The sequence below is a fragment of the Ornithorhynchus anatinus genome, chromosome 4 (assembly GCF_004115215.2).
Source record: "Ornithorhynchus anatinus isolate Pmale09 chromosome 4, mOrnAna1.pri.v4, whole genome shotgun sequence".
NCBI lineage: Eukaryota > Metazoa > Chordata > Mammalia > Monotremata > Ornithorhynchidae > Ornithorhynchus > Ornithorhynchus anatinus.
In genome coordinates, this window is record NC_041731.1 from 62205156 (window position 1) to 62226134 (window position 20979).

At 39.5% G+C, this 20979-nt stretch overlaps 1 protein-coding gene across 1 annotated transcript in view; it reads left to right on the forward strand.

Annotated features, from left to right (window-relative positions):
- Nucleotides 1-20979, forward strand: part of VPS13B (vacuolar protein sorting 13 homolog B) — a 932812-nt gene that overhangs the window by 667523 nt on the left and 244310 nt on the right. Inside the window, 1 exon segment of the mRNA XM_029063425.2 lies at nt 10978-11671. Within this exon segment, the coding sequence (XP_028919258.1) occupies nt 10978-11671 (694 nt within the window).

A 20979-nucleotide genomic window follows, 5' to 3' on the forward strand; every position in this document is an offset into this window, starting at 1 on the left:
CTGACTCCAGTCATCTTGATTGTCTCTCACTGCTTTTTTTTTTCTTAGCCAGTCCTTCCATCATGAATCCCTTGTGAACTAGCTCTGCCTTCAATCCATCACTAGACACAGTGTGGCCTAGTGGAAAGACCACAGGCCTAGAAGTCAGAGCACCTGGGTTCTAATCCCAGATCCGCCACTTGTCTGCCTTGAAGTCACTTCTCTGTGCCTCATTTTCCCTGATTTGCAACAATGGAGATTCAGTACCTGTTCTTGCTCATACTGAGATTGTGAGCCCCATGTGGGATATGATAATCTTATATCCTATCCTATAGCTTAATACAGTGCTTGTCAGATATAATTATTATTGCTATTATTATTATTATTAGAATTTATTGTGCCCCTACTGTATGCAGAGCATGTGATAGGCCACTATTAAGAATTTATTCTGTGAGCATAAGTGTAGCTAATACATACATAAACATATCTTTCACAGTGTGCAGGCAAATACTATTCTTTGCATATGTCCCCACTAGACTGTAAAGTTCTTGAGGCCAAAGTTCACATCTACTGATTTTGCTGTACTCTTTCAAATATTTAAGTGCTCTGAATACCAGAGGCCCTTAATACATGCTATCTATTATTCAACTTCCTTGAGAAGACCTTGCCCAAGCCTTTGCCTGTTTGTTGTATTTCCAGTGAGTCTGCTGCTTATATCCAAACCATAGTATTTGAAAAGTCTACATAAATATATATGTAAATGCAATTCGATGCACAGTTCCAAAGATATGCAGTGGTCTTATTGAGATTATTTAGATTTGTGTCTAGTTCCGAGTTAGTCAAGGGCAACCCTCTTGACTGTAAACTCACTGTGGGCAGGGAATGTGTCTACCAACTCTGTTATGTTGCTATATTGTACTCTCCCAAGTGATTAGTTAAGCACTCAGTAAATACAACTGATTAATTGACTGATTTAACCTTCTTGGAAAAGGTGGGTTCTGCCAGAATCTTAAAGATTTGCAGGGATTAGGTGTAGTCAGTGAGAGAAGAAAGTCATATGTGACCCTCTCATAAGAGCTGTGAAAAGGCTGATTCTAACCTATGGGACTCGGACTTACGAGGTGTTATCAGATGGACCTGGTTGGGTTTAGGCATGGTCAAGGTATGGTCTCACTGCCTCTTTCTGCCCCAGTGCTGAGTGTTCAGGGAAGTGGAAGCCCAAAACAAAGAGTACCAGGAAATGGTTTTCTCTTTCCAGTGTTTCTTGCAATTTAAATTGACACCAAAACCTAGGCTATGACAAAACCAGAAACCATGTGGCCATTTAAAGGGCTTCCAGAATGACATGTCCCCTTTTAACATTTGACCTGGATTCAGGCAGATCCTTTTTATTATTATTATTTTAATTAGGGGATGAAGGAGCCTGAATGCTGAAATATGTATCGCATCATTCTGTTTAGGTTGGGTTCCAAGAGTTCAATGTGCTAGCTTCAGTTTTTACCATCTCAGTGTATTTGTTCACAAAGTCCCATATGTATGGAAATGGTTCTGGGAGAAAGTGCATGTGAAAAATGGCAATAGAGAAGCAGTGTGGCCTGGGCCTGGGAGTCAGAAGGACCTGGGTTCTAATCCCGACTCTGCCACTTATCTGCCATGTGACCTTGGGCAAGTCAAGTCACTCCTCTGTACCTCAGTTGCATCATTGGCAAAATAGGGATTAAGACTGTGAGCCACATGTGAGCCCTTGGTGGTGTCCCTGATTAGCTTGTATTTGCCATAGCACTTAATACAGTGCCTGTCACATAGTAAGTGCTGAACAAACACCATCAAAAACTAGAGAGAAGACTAAACAGACTCTACACTGTAAGCTCCTTGTGAACCGGGAGTGTGTTTACCAACTGATGTACTCTCCCAATTGCTTAGTACAGTGAACTGCATACAGTAAATGATCAGTAAATACCACTGATTGATTACACCCAAGTGATAAGAAGAGGTTTCTCCTGACTGGACAGTTTGACAGGTTGGCATATGTGGAACTGAGAGCTTTTGGTAGTGGTAGGATCAGCATTTGGAAACTTTCAACAAACCATCACTTACTTGATTCAGTAACAGGGAGCTCCTTCAAGATCCGAGGAAAATGCCATGCCCAAAATTATATGTCTCTTGACCTTATCTATCCCACCACTAACCCCCTACCCATGTTCTCCCTCAGGCCTGGAACTCCCTCCCCAGTCAATCAATCAGTGGTATTTATTGAGCACTTACTGTGTATGGAGTACATTACAAATATTGTTCAGTCGTATTTATTGAATGCTTACTGTGGGCAGAGCACTGTACTAAGTGTTCGGAAAAGTACAACATAATGATAAACAGACACATCTCCTGCTCACAGCAAGCTTACAGACTGGAAGACTGGAGCTTTAATCCAGCGCCTTAGATCGTTCAGCCATGATATCCAGCAATCACCTACCCTTCCCCACCTTCAAAACCCTCCTAAAATAACCTCTCCACCAAGGGACCGTACCACACTTTAGACCTTTATTTCTCCCCTCTCTCCTCGGTGTTGACTATGTACTTGGCTCGGTGCCCCTTAACCAGTTTGATACTCACCCCAGGCCCACAGTACTTGTGTAAATTTTCTTGTACTTGATTATTTCCCCCACTCCTAACCTATTTTAATGTCTGTCTCCCCCTGTAGACTGTAAGCTCCTTGTGGGCAGGGACCGAATCTACCAACTCTGTTGTATTATACTTTTCCCAGCTTTTAGTACAGTGCTCTGCACACAGTAAGTGCTCAATAAATACCCTCAGTGGATTGATTATGCATGGCAGATCATTTAGTCTGATGATTGATTGCTAAGAAATTTTCTGGCGTTAGCTATTGGAGGTAAAAATGAGAAAAATTAAATAGGGTCTGAGCAGGCATGAAATCCACGTTCATAAAGATGAAAAGGGATATACAGAATTTATGTCTTTGCTAAAAAACAAACAAACCCAAAGAGCTAGGTGGTTACCATATTTATTCAGCATTTACTATGTGCCAAGCATTGTGCTAAGAGCCAGGGAAGATAAAAACATAAGGCATCAGGCAAAACCCTGTTCCAAGTGGAGCTCACACTCTAGGTGGGGATAGGCAGATCAAAGACAAAGGTGACAGTGAACTGCAAACAGCAACATGAAATCATCTGCCCTGGAACTACGTATTTCTTGGTAACATGCGATATTTATTTCATGTTGATTTATTCATGTTGTTTTATTCAACATTTATTTCATGCTTTAACATCAGCAATTTCTCCTTATACTGTATTTGAGAATCCAGTATTTTCTACTTTAGGCTTAGTCAAAGTCTATTTGTGGAAATTAATAGCATGCTCTATTTTAAATGGCCCAATTCTATATGGTGGAAAAACTGAATATTTTAGACTGATTTGGTAATGAAAAAAATCTTAATTTATTTTCTAACCCTGATAAACCTCACTTTCACTGTTAACATTCCTAATTACTTTTTGAATCTTTTAAATTATGTGTCCTTTCCCCTCTCTTTTTGTAAGAAAAGTTAATGCATTTGATCGATGGAAACTTTCCTTTAGGCTTTTTAATAACCAATGCTGCTTCTGTAGTTCAGTGGGAGTTTTCTTATTGTTAAGCATTTTTCTTAAGTTCATAATTATTAGAGAAAAATTTGTGGTAAATGGTGTACTGGTGTACCACTGATATGTTTTATAAACCCAGTGTATCTTGGCATTATAGTACATACTGTAGTTAAAGTTTCTGGTGATTCGTGCCCCACTGCACACAGGCATAGCAGACTTTCATGTGCTATGGAGTTCAGAGCTGATCCAATCTTGGTAGAAGTTTATGAGAGTGGCTGATATGATACAGTTGTTTCTAGTAAAATCAGAATGGCTCTAAAGGAGCCAACCCAAGTCATTCAGAGCAGAATTCTATGAAAAACAGACTCAGAACTCAGGCACAACTGTAAACCCTGATATAATGAGGGCTTGGATCTGATTCGATCTCAGAGAAAATCTCTAAGCAGCCTTGGTGCAGAAATGGTTTCCACACTGATATCAATGGGGTGAACCTTGCATTTCATCAGTTTGAAACACAGTTACCTTGTATACACAGTAGCTGTTTTTTTTTTAAAAAAAAAGATAGCATCGTGGCCATTCAAAAACTGGTTGGGGTCTTTCCGGATGTAAAGTCATCTGTTTTGATTAAAGTTCAAGTTATCCAGTATATGTCAAGTTTTATTTTCATTAAACGGAATCGTGTATTTATAACATAAAGCAAACAAGCAAACTCCCAAGCTAGTAAAAATTAATTAGATTTCATCTCCTCAAACAGAAATGGCCAAGTTATCCCAGTTACCGTTTCTGACAAAAATTGCTCCTAGGCTAAGAGCGCTTTATTTCAATTTTCAGCCTGGAACTAATTTTTTTTCTTGAACTTGTAAGCCCCTAAAAATAGGGTATGCCTTTGGAATCACTAAAGTAGAGCATTGTGCATGTGACATTTCTAATAAGTAAAATATTTCTGATCCTACCCATATGTTGCGGGAGTTTCTGTGTGTGCATTCAGGTTATTTCTGTTTTTAAAAGTGAACTAGGAACCAACATTGTGCTAGGTCTGTATCCCACAAAGCAACTGACAGAGTCCCCACCCCGTTTGCTTTACAATCTAAATTAGACAAATAGACCAAACACGCACGGCAATAAAACGTAAAATACACAGTGCAGTATGCATACACACTTGTGTTAGTACAGCTAGGACAAAATATGTGAATATTTGAGCTATTGAACAGGCAGAAGTCACTTAGCATTGCTTGAAAGCTTGCTTAGCATTGGACAAAACGTGAATATTTGAGCTATTAACAGGCAGAAGCCACTTAGCATTGCTTGAATGGGGAAACTTGGAACTCTAATACTTTCAACCATTCTATCACTGTTATGCAGCGATGGGTATCGTTAGTTCTGCTCATTTGCAAAATTATTGCAGTATTGTAAAAACTTTGGTTGCCACCCAACTGGGAATAATTACACTGTATGAACTTGTGTATACCATTCTACTCAGCGAAATTCAGCCTAAAATCATCTTTGCTTTCTAGGACTCTGCGTTCAGTGCGGTATTACTCAGTGGGAGCATAAGGCTCTTCCTTGAATGAAAAATAAATTTGATCTGTGATACTAAATTAGAACTTTAGGATTGAAGTCCTTGTGGGCAGGGAACATGCCTACCAAACTCTATTGTATTGTGCTCTCCCAAGGGCTTAGTACAGTGTTCTGCCCACAGTAAATGTTCATTGTATGTAATTGATTGATTTATTGATTCACAGTTGTTCTTTATTTGCATACTGCTAGGCTAACTTCTTGCAGAATATTACTGTATTGGTCATTGATCAAATCAATGTAAAAGCTTGCGCACTATAATGGTGACATAATTTTCAAGCTGCCTCCCTGAAAGTACATTTGATTAATTTGCTTAAGCGAGTTAATTTATCAAGCTGAAAGAGGCTTTCCTAATTGTTAGAATCACTGTTTACTTTGCAGTCTATATAGAGTAACCAGACTGGAGCTCGTCAGTTTTTAGGGTGGACAACTATTCTAGTTTTTAAATTGAAAAAAGGTTCTTTCAGATCTAATGAAAGAATTATGTTTGCAAATGTTTTGACTTGAGATGTTTTCATAATGAAGCACATAATTTTTTTAAGGTTGGAAACTATCTTTGTAATTCCAGTGTGTGGAACAATAAAAATACTGGAACTAATTCTCTTACTATAGTTGATTTTATAAGATAGACAAGATGTTTATTTCCATGAAAATACTACTACTTTTTAGCAAGGGTAGTAAAATTAGGTCAAGTGTCACAGGGATGTACCAGATGTGATTGGCACTTTGATTCTGTGGTTTCACACTAGTGACTTTTTCCATAATTTATGTGATGTGAAAAATGATCTCATGATTGGCTGAGGATATTTTGATCAGGGTTAAGGAGTAACTAACTGTGTGTTACATGCTGGAAATATTACTTCAGTGTTGCCATTATATAACCATAATTATGATTAGGAAGTGGAAAAAGTTTGCCAGTGTTCTCATGCACAGGGTATATACTTAGGTTTTCCTTAAAGAAACAAGAAAATAAAATTTTGAGAGTATATTTGAATCAACTAGAATATTTTTTAAAGTTTATCTTAGAAATGTATATGGAAAAAACCATCTCTTCTTCTCTCTGGTGATGGCATTCAAATAAAAAATTAGACTATTCTGATGGTTTATTCTGACTTTTTCACCTTCTTTCCCATCCCAAAAAACATCAGTCCTCTCTCTCTACCTGTCGAGAAGAGAAATGTCCTCTGAAAATAGAATTGTGGCATGATTTATAAAGAAAATTGAATCAGACTTTGTACATACTGTAAAACTGCTTAGCTAAGGACCGATCTCTGAAACGCCTTTGACTTATTTTCTGATGTGTATAGATTTTTTTTTGTTAAAAAGCAAGAACTAAGTGTGCCCTTTTCAGGTGTTTATAATGCTTCCCCTCCTGACCTCCAGGGGTTAAGCTAGTAAAGTTACCTATCTCCCCACACGAAAAGGAAGAATTAGTCCTAGTTCCCAAGCTACTAGTGTAGCTTTCAACACCTCTTCCGTGGTGGCTAGTATTTGTAGGCCATCTAACTGTGGAAGGATGGGAAAATGCAGTGAAATGATCTAAGAAGTAAACTGTCAACTTGACATGTTTTCCTAGCTATTGAAAACCTCCTCTTATTGAAATCCATTGACAGTGAAACTGTAGCATTCCTCTGAATTTAAGAACCATCTGGTTATGCTCAAAGCTTTAAAGCTGTTATCTCAGCATAAAATTTCAGAGTCCTATACTTTTTTCTTCGCCAAACTATCCATTTTTAAGCCACAAATATTTTTCCAGTCCTTTCAGATTTTATCTAAAAGTATATTTTAACAGTATTTAAATAGTTCTTAAACAATAACAATTTATCTTGATAGATGACATGCTGTGTTTTTTCATTTTATTTTAATTAGCCATTGTGGAACCAAATTCCCTTTTGTTTTAGGCCTTTGAATACTGTTTAATTACAGTTATCATGCCAGATATCTTAAAGGTTATTTTACCAATACAGTTTCATTTAACATAAGCCATATGGAATCAATAGCCCAGTTTCCTAAAGTGAATGCTTGGAAAATCTTACATTCATATGTTAAGAGTACACATCCTTTCCTCATTAGTTGGAAAGTACAGGGATTTTGGCACAGGTTCTGTGTGGAAGCATTGTGCAGCTTTTATATGGATTTTGTTTTTAGCCTTTGATGACACTGTTTAGAATAGGAAGTATCTAATAAGTAAAGCATTTTGTCTAATGTGCTGCCAGTGTGTTTAATATATGCCTGGAGGTCTGAAACATTATCTTCTCCACTACAGTAATATGCATTTAATTCTCTGAAAGCAGAAGGTCGAACTTTTAAAAGGGACTCAAAGTACATTTTCAACTAGAATAATTTAAAACATATGGGGAAGGGGACCAGAGTAATGTACAGTTGGTTTTTATGGTTTAATCATGATCATGTTAATGCACACCAGTAGCTAATTAAAGAAAACTTTTATTGTTCATTTTAAATGGGTTATGTAAAGAGCAGGAGAACTGATCCAACAGTAATGCCCAATGATAGATGTTGCCATTTACATTCGCTAACACCGAGAAAATATCGTTGATTTTGACAACTTAAATTATTAGTCCCTTTAGCCTATAACAAAGCGGAGGTTCCTTCCCAAGTTATTGCACTGTGGAGCTTTTTAATTTTTTTCCCCCCACAAAGTAGCAGTAAATTGATGCTCAGGTTTAAAACAAGGCACAGTTAATTAACTGTAAAACTTTACTCAGTAACGGGCCTAGGACTCTTTAGTCATGACAGATTGATCTAGAAAGCAGCATGGCCTAGTGGATAGAGTCCGGGCCTGGGAGTCAGAAGGTCATGGGTTCTAATCCCAGCTTTTCCACTTGTCTGCTTTGTAACCTTGGCCAAGTCACTTTGCTTCTCTGGGCCTCAGTTACCTCATCTGTAAAATGAGGATTAAGGCTGTGAGCCCAATGTGGGCCAAGGACTGTGTCCATTCCGATTTGCTTGTATTCCTCCCTAAGCCCTTAGTATAGTGTCTGGCACATAGTAAGTCCTTTACAAATACCACAGTTATTATTGTCATTATTATTACTATTGGTCAATCGATGGCATTTATTGAGTGCTTGGTTTGTGTTGAGCACTGTGTTAAAGGCTTGGGAGAGTACACCATAAACAGAGTTGTTAGGAACGTTCCCTTCCCACAATGAGCTCAACTAGCATAGCTGGATTTCTGTAATAGCTGAAGTCTACCTTGCAAATCTATCGCTTGTTTGTGATACTGGTAAAATAATTATCTGTTACGACTTGGGGAGAGGGGAAGTAGTAATAACCTTGAATACATTATTTCCCTGGATTTAGGTGGGTTGTGATATGAACTGGAATTCAGAATCTTTGATGCCTTGGGCCACCAGTTCCAGTTCAATAGTATTACATTCAGTTGTATTTATTAAGCGTTTACCTTGTGCAAAGCACAATTCCACAGTGCTTGGTAGTAAGTAGAATTAGTTGTCACATGACTTCTGTTGTCACCTATGTGAACTGAGTTAGCAGTCACCATATTTCTCCCAGTGGTAGTAGGTTTGTTTTTTTTTCCTGAAACGCAACTTCATTCATCTCTAGCTAAAATCTAGAATGGCAGTCGCAGCACTTAGTAGGAATTTAAACTTCCCTCGTTTCCCTACAGGTGGCCGATCCCTCCTTGAATGCAATTTTCGGGAAATGCCCAATTCACTTGAAGAAAAGAGGAGAGTGGATTTTAGACCCAAATCTATAAACCAGCAGGGGAAAATTGAAAACAACATGCTTATAAAATGTAGTTTCTTTTAGTGAGTTTTCATTGTCCTTCTCCTACTAAAACAGTTCTTTCATTAACAAGCGCACATATGCGTAAGTGTAAAATGAGTTTATTTACAGAATTACGTAAGGCTTCACTCACTGATTGGACTCTCCAGCGATGATCCGCCAAAAGTACTTTTTAGGGGGAGTGTGTATATGGATTTTGTGTGCAGGGTTTAAATCTTAATATCAGAGGGGCCAGGTTTCCCTGCTGCTTCTGTAAGTGCTGTTGCCCTCTGTCATTTCTTGATTCATTCCCATGGGATGCATGAGAGTGCAGAGTTTGGTATGAGGTGAAAGTGTGAATCTAAAAAACTGATAATAAGAAACAGTAAAAGATTTTTTAAAATAAAGTATTTCAATTATCATTTCATCAGTGATTTTGGTTCTAGAAAATTGCCCTGTGTTAGATGAACTCTTCATTCCATATGGCAAAGAACCAGTACATTATTGATCCATGATAATTCATTTTAAGAAATAGTTCTACAGCTTACAGATTGTGCAGTAAAAGTAGGAAATAATATGTGGATGTCTTACTACTATTTTATCAAGGCAGTATTGCATTTAGTATGTGGGAAGTTGCACATTTGAGTATATTTTAATTCTGTTTAAAATTTCACAATGTAAATAAGCATGTTTATGCATGTGGAAGGTGCTTAGGCCTAGGGTGAGCAATGTAGAAATCACTGTAATAATAATGTTGGTATTTGTTAAGCACTTACTCTGTGCAGAGCACTGTTCTAAGCGCTGGGGTAGATACAGGGTCATCAGGTTGTCCCACATGAAGCTCACAGTTAATCCCCATTTTACAGATGAGATAACTGAGGCACAGAGAAGTTAAGTGACTTGCCCACAGTCACACAGCTGTCAAGTGGCAGAGCCGGGATTTGAACCCATAGCCTCTGACTCCCAAGCCCGGGCTCTTTCCACTGAGCCACGAACATTTGTTAAAATAATTGACATATACCTGAGTTGTTACTCATGTTGTAAATATACTGCAGCTGTAATTTACCCTACTCTCCCCTACAAAAATCCTTCCACATCTTGAAGGGTGTATGACATATATATGTTTATGATATTTGTTAAGCACTTACTATGTGCCAGGCGCTATACTGAGAGCTGGTATAGATATAAGCTAGGTTGGACACAGTCCCTGGGACTCTCTGTCTTAATTCCCATTTTACAGTCGAGGTAACCGAGGTCCGGAGAAATTAAGTGACTGGCCCAGGGTCACATAGCGGACGGGTGGCAGAGTTAGGATAAGTAGAGGTCCTTCTGTCTTCCAGGCCCATGCTCTCTCCACTAGGCCATACTGCTTTTAGTTTATGTTTACTTTTTCAGTCATTTTGAATAATTTGGAAGCAGATTCCCTTTTCCCTTTGTCACTCGTTTTTATTGAGCTCTTACTATGGGCAGAGCATTGCCCTAAGCAACTGGGAGAGTACGATATAACAGATATGTTAGACGTGTTGTGGGCAGGGAATGTGTCTGCTAATTTTGTTGTCCTCTCCCAAGCTCTTAGTACAGTGCTTTGCACATAGTGCTCAGTAAATATGATTGGTTCCCTGCCCCCAAGGAGTTTCCTTTTCCTGCTCTAAAATGTTTGTAGGACCATTTTTCAGCAGTGAGGTATTTAAATATCAAAAGCTCAAAATGTAGCGTCATTTACTCTTACCTGTAAAAACTATTCCTTTAATCTTTCCAACTCAGCACAGTGTCATGGTGGCCATTGTGTAGCCATTCAGAGGGAGAATGAGTTTTTAAAAATAAGTCTAAGAGTCCAGAAACCCATATTTGCTTTTTTTCCCCTTCATATATATCTTTGGCACTTGGAATGAGATGTGTCATCATTTCTTAGGATCGGATACCTACTGGGTCTTTCATGAGCGATTACTGTGTTAAAAGCTACTCTTGGCAGGGTTTTTTTTCTAATTCCTTTTTTGACGTTATGTTTATATAGTAATTGTTCGCCACTAAAATGGAAATACTTGGGATAGAGCAAATGAAGTGAATATAGTATTTTCCCTCCCAGGTCTCCAAACAAGAGCAGAAAAAAATGGACACGTCTGACGGTGGCGTGGCTGAAACCTCTTCTCGCTACAGTGGGGCCCAAGACAGCGGCATTGGGAGTGACAGCGTGAAAATAAGAATTGTCCAGATCGAACAACACAGTGGTACCAGTCAACATCGCATCGCCCGCCCTTCTCATCAGTCTTCCATTGTGAAAAATTTGAATTTTATCCCCTTTGATGTATTTATTACCGCAAGTAGAATCTCCCTAATGACCTATTCCTGTACTGCCGTGCCTAAATCTAAGCCATTGAAGGACCAGAAGGATGGTGAGAAAATGGGCAAAAATGCATTAAACCTCACCGAAGCGGATTCGGACGTCGGTACTAAAACCGGTCCGGTTTCTATTTCGTCAGTGACCGCAGATGATCTCTTAAGCAGTAACATTTCATTGCCTACTGGGAGAAAAACTGGGCTTCTGTCTCTGGAGTGTCTTCGTGCTTCTACAAGGTCATCTGCTCGGCAAGCCCTTGGAATCACCATTGTTCGCCAGCCTGGACGACGAGGAACTGGCGATGTACAGCTAGAACCTTTTCTCTACTTGGTGGTATCTCAGCCTTCTCTGCTGCTGAGCTGCCATCACAGAAAACAGAGAGTGGAGCTGTCGGTGTTTGACGCCATGCTTAAAGGAGTAGCTTCTGATTACAAGTGTACGGGTAAGAGCCTCCAAAGGCATTCGATTGTTAACCGTTGTTCAAACATCATCAGACTTTAAATCGGAGTTTCAAGGTTATGAAACAGAAAACAGCTGCAAGACAGGGCTTTTTTCCTTCCTCCAGAAATGGCAAATTCATGACCCACAGCTGAATCAAGTTTAAATACATGCAACTCTTGAAACGCACTGAGCTTGAACTAGGCATCCTAGTTCTTGTTTTATTACTGAATACTTTTTTCTAAGAATCAGAAAACAGTGGCTGTCACACTGATTCAATGCGACGTGGCATGTTAGGCAACTATACTATTATTAATAATAATTATGGTACTTGTTAAGCACTTTACTATGTGCCAAGTACTGTTCTAAGCACTGGGGTAGATACAAGTCAGGTTGGACACAGTCCCCGTCCCACGTGGAGATCACATTCTTAATTCCTATTTACAGAAGAGATACCTGAGGCCCAGAGAAGTTAAGTGACTTGCCCAAGGTCACAGAGCAGACATGTGGCAGAGCCAGCATTAGAACCCAGGGCCTTCTGACACCCAGGCCCCTACTCTATCCATTAAGCCATGCTGCTTCTCAGTGGATGATATGGAAGGTGCTGCTTTTTTGTTTTAATAGCTCAATGCATTCCTTTCCTATCAAATGCAAACATTTTATCTTCTTTAGTTTCTCAGAAAAGGAAAATCCCTAAGAAATAGAATTTCATTATCCGCATATCCTGATTAGATGTTCAAGTAAAAGTACTCTTTAATTGAATCTTTGTAACACTTTTTAAGCTTGATGAAACAGTACAGACTGAAAAGATTTCTGATAAAGGGGAAAAAATGTCCTAAATTCCCCACTCAGAATGATCTTAAATTGAAATATTTTAAACACAGATATTTGTAAATGAGTCTGTGGGTTTTCTTTTTTCTTCAGAATTGTTGTGATTATCAGTACACCTCACTGGAAAGTTTTGGAATTTTTTATTCCCGTGCCGTAATGCCCAAGGCTTAAATTGTCCTAACGCCAGAATTCACTTTTTAACAGTGCAGACAGTAACTCCATACTGTCCTCTGGTGTTGTCCAGTTCAACTTCACTCTCCTTGCTTCAAGCACCACCTTTACCTTCCCTATAGCCAGAGAGTGGGATCCCTCAAGCTAGAAACAAGCCTATGATTTAAAACAATAGCTTCCCACGCCACGTGAACGACTGTACCGCTAATCTAGGTTTGGCTTTTGGTAGAAAGTACAGTCATTCCTGCGACAACGCAGTTATTGCACTCTTACAAACTCACCCTTTATCAAAAATAGTACTGGCAGCCATAGTTTCAGTGGGAAACAGAGGGTTGGGAGAAGGTGGTTTGAAACCATTGCTGTTGGTATTGTTCTGTCCATTCATAATCGACAGTATTTACTGAATCATTACTTCGTACAGAGCAAAGTGCTTAGCATAGTACCGTACAACAGAGATGGTAGATGGGATCTCATCAGGAGCTCATAGTCTATGGGGGGAGACAGACATTAAGATAACCAATCAATCAATCATATTTATTGAACACTTACTGTGTGCAGAGAACTGTATTAAGTGATTGGGAGAGTACAATATAACAGAGTTGGTAGACACATTCCCTGCATACAACAAACTTACAGTCTAAGGGGTAGAGAGACAGATATTACAGAGACAGCTACGAGAAGCAGCATGGCTTAATGGAAAGAGCATGGGCTTGGAAGTCAGAGGTCATGGATTCTAATCCCGGCTCCAACCCTTGTCAGCTATGTGACGCTGGGCAAATCACTTAACTTCTCTGTGCCTCAGTTACCTCATCTGTAAAATGGGATTAAGTCTGTGAGCCCCACGTGGGGCAACCTGATTACCTTGTATCTACCCCAGCTGTGAGAACAGTGCTTGGCACATAATAAGCGCTTAACAAATACCATTGACCATATGAAAAATCTTTGGATCAGCATGGTGGCAGTTTGGATGAAGAAGAAAGGATAGATTTTAGAGATGTCGTGAAGGTAAAATCAACAGGATTTGGTGACGTATTGTGTGCGATGAATAAGAGAGGTGAGTCGAGGATAATGCCATGGTTCAGGCAGTGGTGGTGTTTGAGGTGATAGGAGAGTCTTGGAGAGGATGGAGTTTGAGTGGAAAGATGAGTTCTCTTTTGGACATGGTAAGTTTGAAATGTTGGTGGGGCATCCAGACAGAAATATCTTGAAGGCAGAAGGAAATGTGAGACTGCTGAAAAGGACAGAGGTCGGAGCTGGAGAGGTAGATTTGGGAAACATCCAAGTAAGGGCTAGTAGTTGAAGCTGTGCGAGCAAATGAGTTCCCTGCAGGAGTGGGTGTAGATGGAGACTAAAAAGGGGACCGAGAACAGAGTTGAGGGATTCCCACAGAGGTTCAGAGGTTGAGGAACAGCCTGCGAAAGAGATGGAAGACAGTCAGAGAGATGGAAAGAGAACCAGGGGAAGACAGTCAGTGGTATTTATTGACTGCATACTATGTGCAAAGCACTGTACTAAGCACTTGGGAGAGAATAATACAACAGAATCAGCAGACACCTTCCCTGCCCATGACAAGATTACAGTCTAGAGGGGAGACAGACATTAATATAAATAATCTATAATATATAATTTAAAGATGTGTACATAAGTGCCATGGGGTTGAGGGTGGGGTGACTATCAAATGCCCAAAGGTCACAGATCCAAGAGCTGGGGGAAAGGAGACATAATCAAGGGAAGACCTCTTGGAGGAGATGTGACCTTAAAAATGTTTGAAGGTGGGACGAGTGGTGGTCTGGCGTAAATGGAGCGGGAGGGAGTTAAGTGTCAATGAAGCCTGAGTTAGATAATGATTGTGGTAGAAAGGGGTTGTTGAAGTGCCGAAAATAACCGAGTGGTCAGGAGGATTAGGACAGAGTTTCCAAGTGCCTGGGGAAGTGAAATATTGACGTTCCATTCAGAAAGGAGAGGGTGAGCAAGAAATAAGTATGAGAGGTGAAAAAGAGGCACAATGAGTAGATTGGCTTGAGAGGAGGCTATAGTGTAAACTGAGCCATAGTGGGAGAAGAGAGCGGTCAAATTAAAGGGTTGGAGCCAATTTGAATGCCTTACAGCCAATTCAGAGAGGAATTTTAGAGGAGTTGAGAGATGTGCATATAACAGTGTTGTAAAAAAACGAACTCTAGACTGTAAGCTCATTGTGAGCAGGGTACATTTTACCAACTCTGTTGGTATCATACTCTCCCAAGCGCCAGTACAGTGCTCTGCCCATAGTGCTCAAAGTCCCTGCTCTGCCACTTGTGTGCTGTGTGATGTTGGGCAAGTCACTTTACTTTTCTGGGCCTGTTACCTCATCTGTAAAATGGGGATCAACACAGTGAGCACCTGTTGAGTTACAGAGGAGGTAACTGAGGCCCAGAGAAGTGAAGTGACTTGCCCTGAGCAGGGAAAGGGCACATTCCCTCAGGTGAAGGTGAATTTGAATTGTCCAAGTCTGGTGCTTAGATTTTTGGTCTCTGACAGAGGAGATGTATTTTGAAGCTGATCCAGGGCTAGGGGTTGGTGGTGCAAGAGGGCGGAGGTGCTCAGCTAGGAGCAAAGTTGGGGCCTTTGTGGAAAATATTCTTATCCCTCATGGTTGGGGGTTGTTTTACTGTTTTACTACTATTTCCTGGGCAAAGGCTCAATGCTTTGCCTTTAAGGGCTTTACTCTTATGATGCCACGCTAATTAGAATGGGCCCAAGCATTGTTCTGGAACTAAAAGAAATAGACCCCTTTCAAGATGGCACCTGGAAAGTTTCCAGTGTTCTACCAGTCTCGGCTACGGGAGGGAGAGTCAAACAGAGGCATATCCATTCCATTCTTACCTCGGGCAGTGGCTAGCGAATGCAAGGCAATCTGCTTCAAGTCCAAACTCCCCTATACTGGGCAGCAGCGGCATGGGAGAGAGTTGAGGGTGGAGACTCAGATTTACTGTGTGAAAGGTGACGGTAAACCACTTGCATATTTTTACCAAGACAACTCTATGGATACACTACCAGAAAGACTGCAGATGGAGAGTGGGACATTCTGAGAGAGATGGGTCCATGGAGTAGCTATAGGTCGGAAATGACTCGAAAGCATAAGACAGAAGAAATGACAACAGAAAGGGAATCGTTTTACTAAAAAGTTAAAATACAACCATCCCACTGGCACTTTACTTCTTCCAGCTACTGGCGATTGAATATTACCATCAGGAAAATCATCACCATGTTGCTGGAAAGTGTGGGTGGAGCTGGTGAAGATTTTGATGAGTTGATAAAATATTTTCAGGTTTTTTTAAACCTACTACAAGACTGCTGTCAGGTGGCTTTTCATTGTGCAGTAAAGTTTATAACACTGCATCCAGGTAAAAAATCATACTATTCTGAAAGCCAGCCTAATCAAAATTGGAAAGTGGACTTTTGGAAGTAACCAATGGCCTATATATTCAGAGGCAGCTCTGTATTATTTTCATGGGGAGGTCTGTGAAAACTTACCTAATGAATGAGTTTGTCCCAAAAGAGAAAATCAGGAGATAGAGAATCATCTTCATCTCTGTAGGTTCTTTGTCTGTAATTCCTCTACTCTTGCATAGTAGGGCAAACTCTGAAGTCTTTATTTTTATTTTAGAAAAAGACCTCAGCAATGATAGGTTTTCTCACCTTTGTTAAACTGACAGTAAATGAAGCAGCAATTTATGCTACTTAGTGTTAGCAAGGTAGTGTTGTGGCCTTAATGTAGTAGCAGCATGATCTAATGGAAAGAGCATGGGCCTGGGAGTCAGAGGACCTGGGTTCTAATAACGACTCTGACACTTGTCTGCTGTGAGATCTTGGGGAAGTCACTTCACTTCTCTGTGCCTTAGTCATCTCATCTGTAGTCAGCCTCCAGAATGAGAGGGAGAGATTAACATTTTAGTGGCATTTATTGAGCACTTATGCTCTTCCAAAGACTATACTTAAGGCACTTGGAAGAGAAAAATACAGTAGAGTTGGTAGACGCATTCCTTGTCCACAAGAAACTCACAGTCTAGAATCAGAGTTGTTCTAGAATCAGAGTTAAGATTTTCCTTGAGGAAATCACATTTGATTTTCACTTAAGATTAGAGGCAGCAGCTCAATTTTAGTGTGGTGGTTTTTGTTTGTTTTTCTAACAGAACTCTAAGAGTTTCTTGGGGAAAATTTGGATGGTAGGTTGTTCTTTGACTGCATCCCTGCCACTAGGTTCCACCAGGTTATGTTCTTCATTGAAAAAGAAAAAAAACGAAAGTAACACAACTTCAAAAAGAGAGGGGGGTGAAGTCTTAAGGTTACTCCCAACTCCTGTCCGACCTTAGACTTTTGATACTTTGATTTCTGTAACCGAAAATGGCATATAATGGTTTCTCTCATTTCATTCTGTGTGATATCACACCTCTTGGCCAAAAATCTCAAAGTGGACTTCATCATATTGAAAATGCTGGGATATAGAGTCAATCAGAATGACATGGAAGGAAAATAAGCCAAAGGTGTAGCAAGGAATGAAAATGAAACAGAAATTCCTTTTCCTCATCTGTTTCTAGCCACGAATCTTTGGAAATAGCCTTTTCAAATGAAAAATCCCCTTTCCCACTGAACAGGAAGTACAATAAAAAGCTGAGTTGGCATGCTCCCAATGGCTTCTGGTAAAATGAAAAGAGCCAGTTCTCTGGAAACTGCAGATTGGAGAATTATCCAGCTGTTGAAATTAGGCAGCTAGCCAGCAGTGCCACAACCCTGACCTCCAGCCAGTTTAGGAAACTCCTGGGGCACCGCCTAGTTAGGCTTTTGCTGAAGTTCTGGGAGCCCATTTTGGTCCATGTTCATGCTGGGACTGACGGGCAAGAGTTTGCTCCAGATTGCTAGAACTTGCCAGTCCTAGCCCCCATTGTCCCCAGGTGAATCCTGACCTCCCTGAAACTGCCTGGGAGTTTGTAGTCAGTCAATCATATTTATTGGGAGAGTACAATACAACAATATAACAGACACATTCCCTGCCCAAATTGAGCTTACGGTCTAGAGGTGGAGACAGATAATATAAATAAATAATGCAGATATGTACATAAGTGCTGTGGGGCTGGGAGGGGGGATGAATGAAGGGAGCAATAAAGGGAGTTGAAGAAAAGGAAAAGATGGATTGGTCGGGGAAGGCCTGTTAGAGGTGATGTCCTTTGAAGATGGGGAGAGTAATTATCTGTCGGATATGAGGAGAGAGAGCATTCCAGGCCAGAGGCAGGACCTGGGTGAGAGGTTGGCAGCGAGATACACATGTGTAAGAGTAGGGTGGGCCGAAAAGGCACGGTGCCTGCCCATCAGCATATGGCTCCCAGAAGCTGTCACTGTGAATTGCCCACCTAGCGTAGTATGTGCGTATCATGGTAATAGTCGATCAATTGTGTTTATCGTTCACTTACTGGGTGCAGAGCACGTCACTAAGTGCTTGGGAGAACTGGTAGACACATTCCAATGGTGGCTGTAATTTTTCAGTTGTGTGTAAACTATTCAAGTATTTCAAGAGCATCCCCGCAAAGGGAAGCAGCATGGCACAGCGGATGGAGCACGGGCCTGGGAGTCAGAGGTTCATGGGTTCTAACCCTGACTCCGCCACTTGTCTTTGTGTCTGTGGCCTTGGGCAAGTCACTTCACTTCTTTGTGCCTCAGTTTCCTCATCTGTAAAATGGGGATTAAGACTCTGAGCCCCATGCGGGACAGAAACTGTGTCCCACCCAATTTGCTTGTATCCACCCCAGTGCTTAGTAGAGTGCCTGGCACATAGTAAGTGCTTAACAAATACCACAATTATTATTAATTATTGTTACTATAATTATTATTTTTATTTAGGTCACAGGGCCCAGAATGAACTCTGCATCTCGTTTGTCTTCCAAATACCATGCATTTTCTAACTGATTTCTTTGATGTCGTCTTAAACTAGTTAGAATCCAGATGAATCCTCTGAGTAGATTTTGAGGCGTCAAAATTATTGAAATATCTCAAGCTGTCTTTTGTCCTTCAACTGTTAAAAATTACAGAAAACACTCCGCTATTTAAATTAACAAGTTAGAGAGGACAAACATTGTGGTAGTTTGATCTTTTTAGTTCACAGACATTTTCTACTCTTGCATTCATTTTTATCTCTGTATAGTGTGGTTATAAAGAAAATATGTATATTGGTCCAAGTTTCACTTGACTTTTATTTTCTTATCATTAAGTCATTAGAAACAAGAGATATAAAAAAGATGCGCTTTTACTTTTTTCAGACTTGTGCATATTCACCTTTAGTTACTATAGGAAAAATAGAATTAGCCATAACTTTAGAGTAAAAGTGATTTTCATCTATGCTTGCCTATAATTTCTTTGCTTTAAATAATGCACGCAAGAGCCTTAACGAACCCACAAGTGTATGGACCAGTCCTAGTCAGGATTGGGCCTAGTATTAGTAACTATTTATGTATTTGTCCTGAATGATGGACATCTTTTTTGTAAGGATGTTGAATGGCACCGTATGGGATGTGTGATCAATTTGTAGATGAGATTAAAATTCAACCAGACCTTGATAAACTGGAGGAGGCAAAAAGACATAGGATTCTTAAAGGGGAAAAATATATGCAACTCTATGAGAGAAGGAACTCTAGTAATTATAATGGACCAAAATCTGAAGGTGAATTAATTGTAAATAAGGAAGAAAAGATTTTGAGTATCAGAATAACAAATCCTCCAAAGTTCTATGGTCAGCATATTTGAAAATCAACCTTTATCTATCTGCTCTTTCATTTGTTGAAAAAACTTGAAGATTGGAAATAGGTTTGAATTTAAGGTTTAGAGATAGAGTTTAGCCGAAGGATTAGGAAATGAGTGTTGAAGATTCTACTTTTCAACAATTAAACTGTTAATAAGTGAACATTAAATGGGAAATCTGTAGATTTTTAAGTTTTTGGTTTTCAACTATTTGTTTTATGCCCGAGATGAATGAATAGAAAGATAAGTCCTTTCATTGAGCTCAGCATATAAAAAGCTATTATAAAAACTTCCAAGGGCAATGACCATATCATAAGTGAACAGAACAAGAGCTATTGGGTTGAAACCGCAGCATAGTGCAGGATTTAATTAATTAATGGTATTTATTGAGCATTTACTCTGCACAGCACCATACCAAGGTCTTGGGAGAGTACAATATAATTAATTTATCCTTCTTCCCAAAGCGACCTGAAAGCTTCCTATTAGGAACTTCAGATCCTCCATCTGTGTTGTTTTGATTGATTAGGTAAATATAGATACTAAGACCACCATCAGTGATGGCCAAACACTCTTCACCTTGCTGTTGTTCTTCTTCTGCATTTATCCGAACTTTTCTTCCCCATAGTATTAAATCATCCTCACTTCTCCCGTGGAAAGAAAATGGAATGATATCTGTTTATATCCAGAAAGCAAAAAATTCATATTAATTTGGCTATCTGCAGTGTGCTGTGAATCGAAAATGACTCGTCAGCACTTAATAATGATAATAATAATAATAATCTGCAGGATCTCTAGAGATTACCCTCTGTTTGGGGAAATATTATTTATATGCTCAAAAGTGAGTGAAAATACTTAGTGAAGAATAAAGAATCAGTTATTTTTTAAGAAAATGTTGTTGTGTATTTCTATAGGTGATGTGCTTAACTTGAAGAGTTCAGCTTAACCTACAATTCCATAAACACTAAAGAAATGTTTCCTAATTAATACCCTGCATAATTAGGTAACTTTTCTATAATAGTTTTGCCTGTTTTACTACTCATTCAAGATGTGGCAGACTTTTTAAAATCTAAATTGTCAACTTGAACTGCCTTTTAAGTCCATTTATATAAACACTCTACTTAATGCTTTCCCATCTACTGGAAGTGGATAGCAGCTCTGAGTTAACACAGGTTCCTTTTTTAAACATTAAAATAATAAAGCAACAGGCTTATTTATCCCATGCCCCTCCTACCTGGAACAGCCTCTAACAAAAATGATGCCTTCTGCCATTTCTTTATACGTAGCAGATGTATTATTGGCCATCTTAATTTAAATAAAGATGTATTCAGTTGTTTTTAACATAATCTTATTAGTTGTGTTTATAAATATTTGTAAATGGTATTTGTTTTGTTTAAGGTAATGTAATCCAGATTCAAATTGCCTCATTTCTTGTCCATCTTGCCCAAGGCAGCCTTGAAAAATCATTTTTCTTCTTGCTTGTTTGGCTATGTTGTTTGTTTTTGAAGGGGTGATGGTGCCATCTTGTCAGTTGTTGGAGGAATT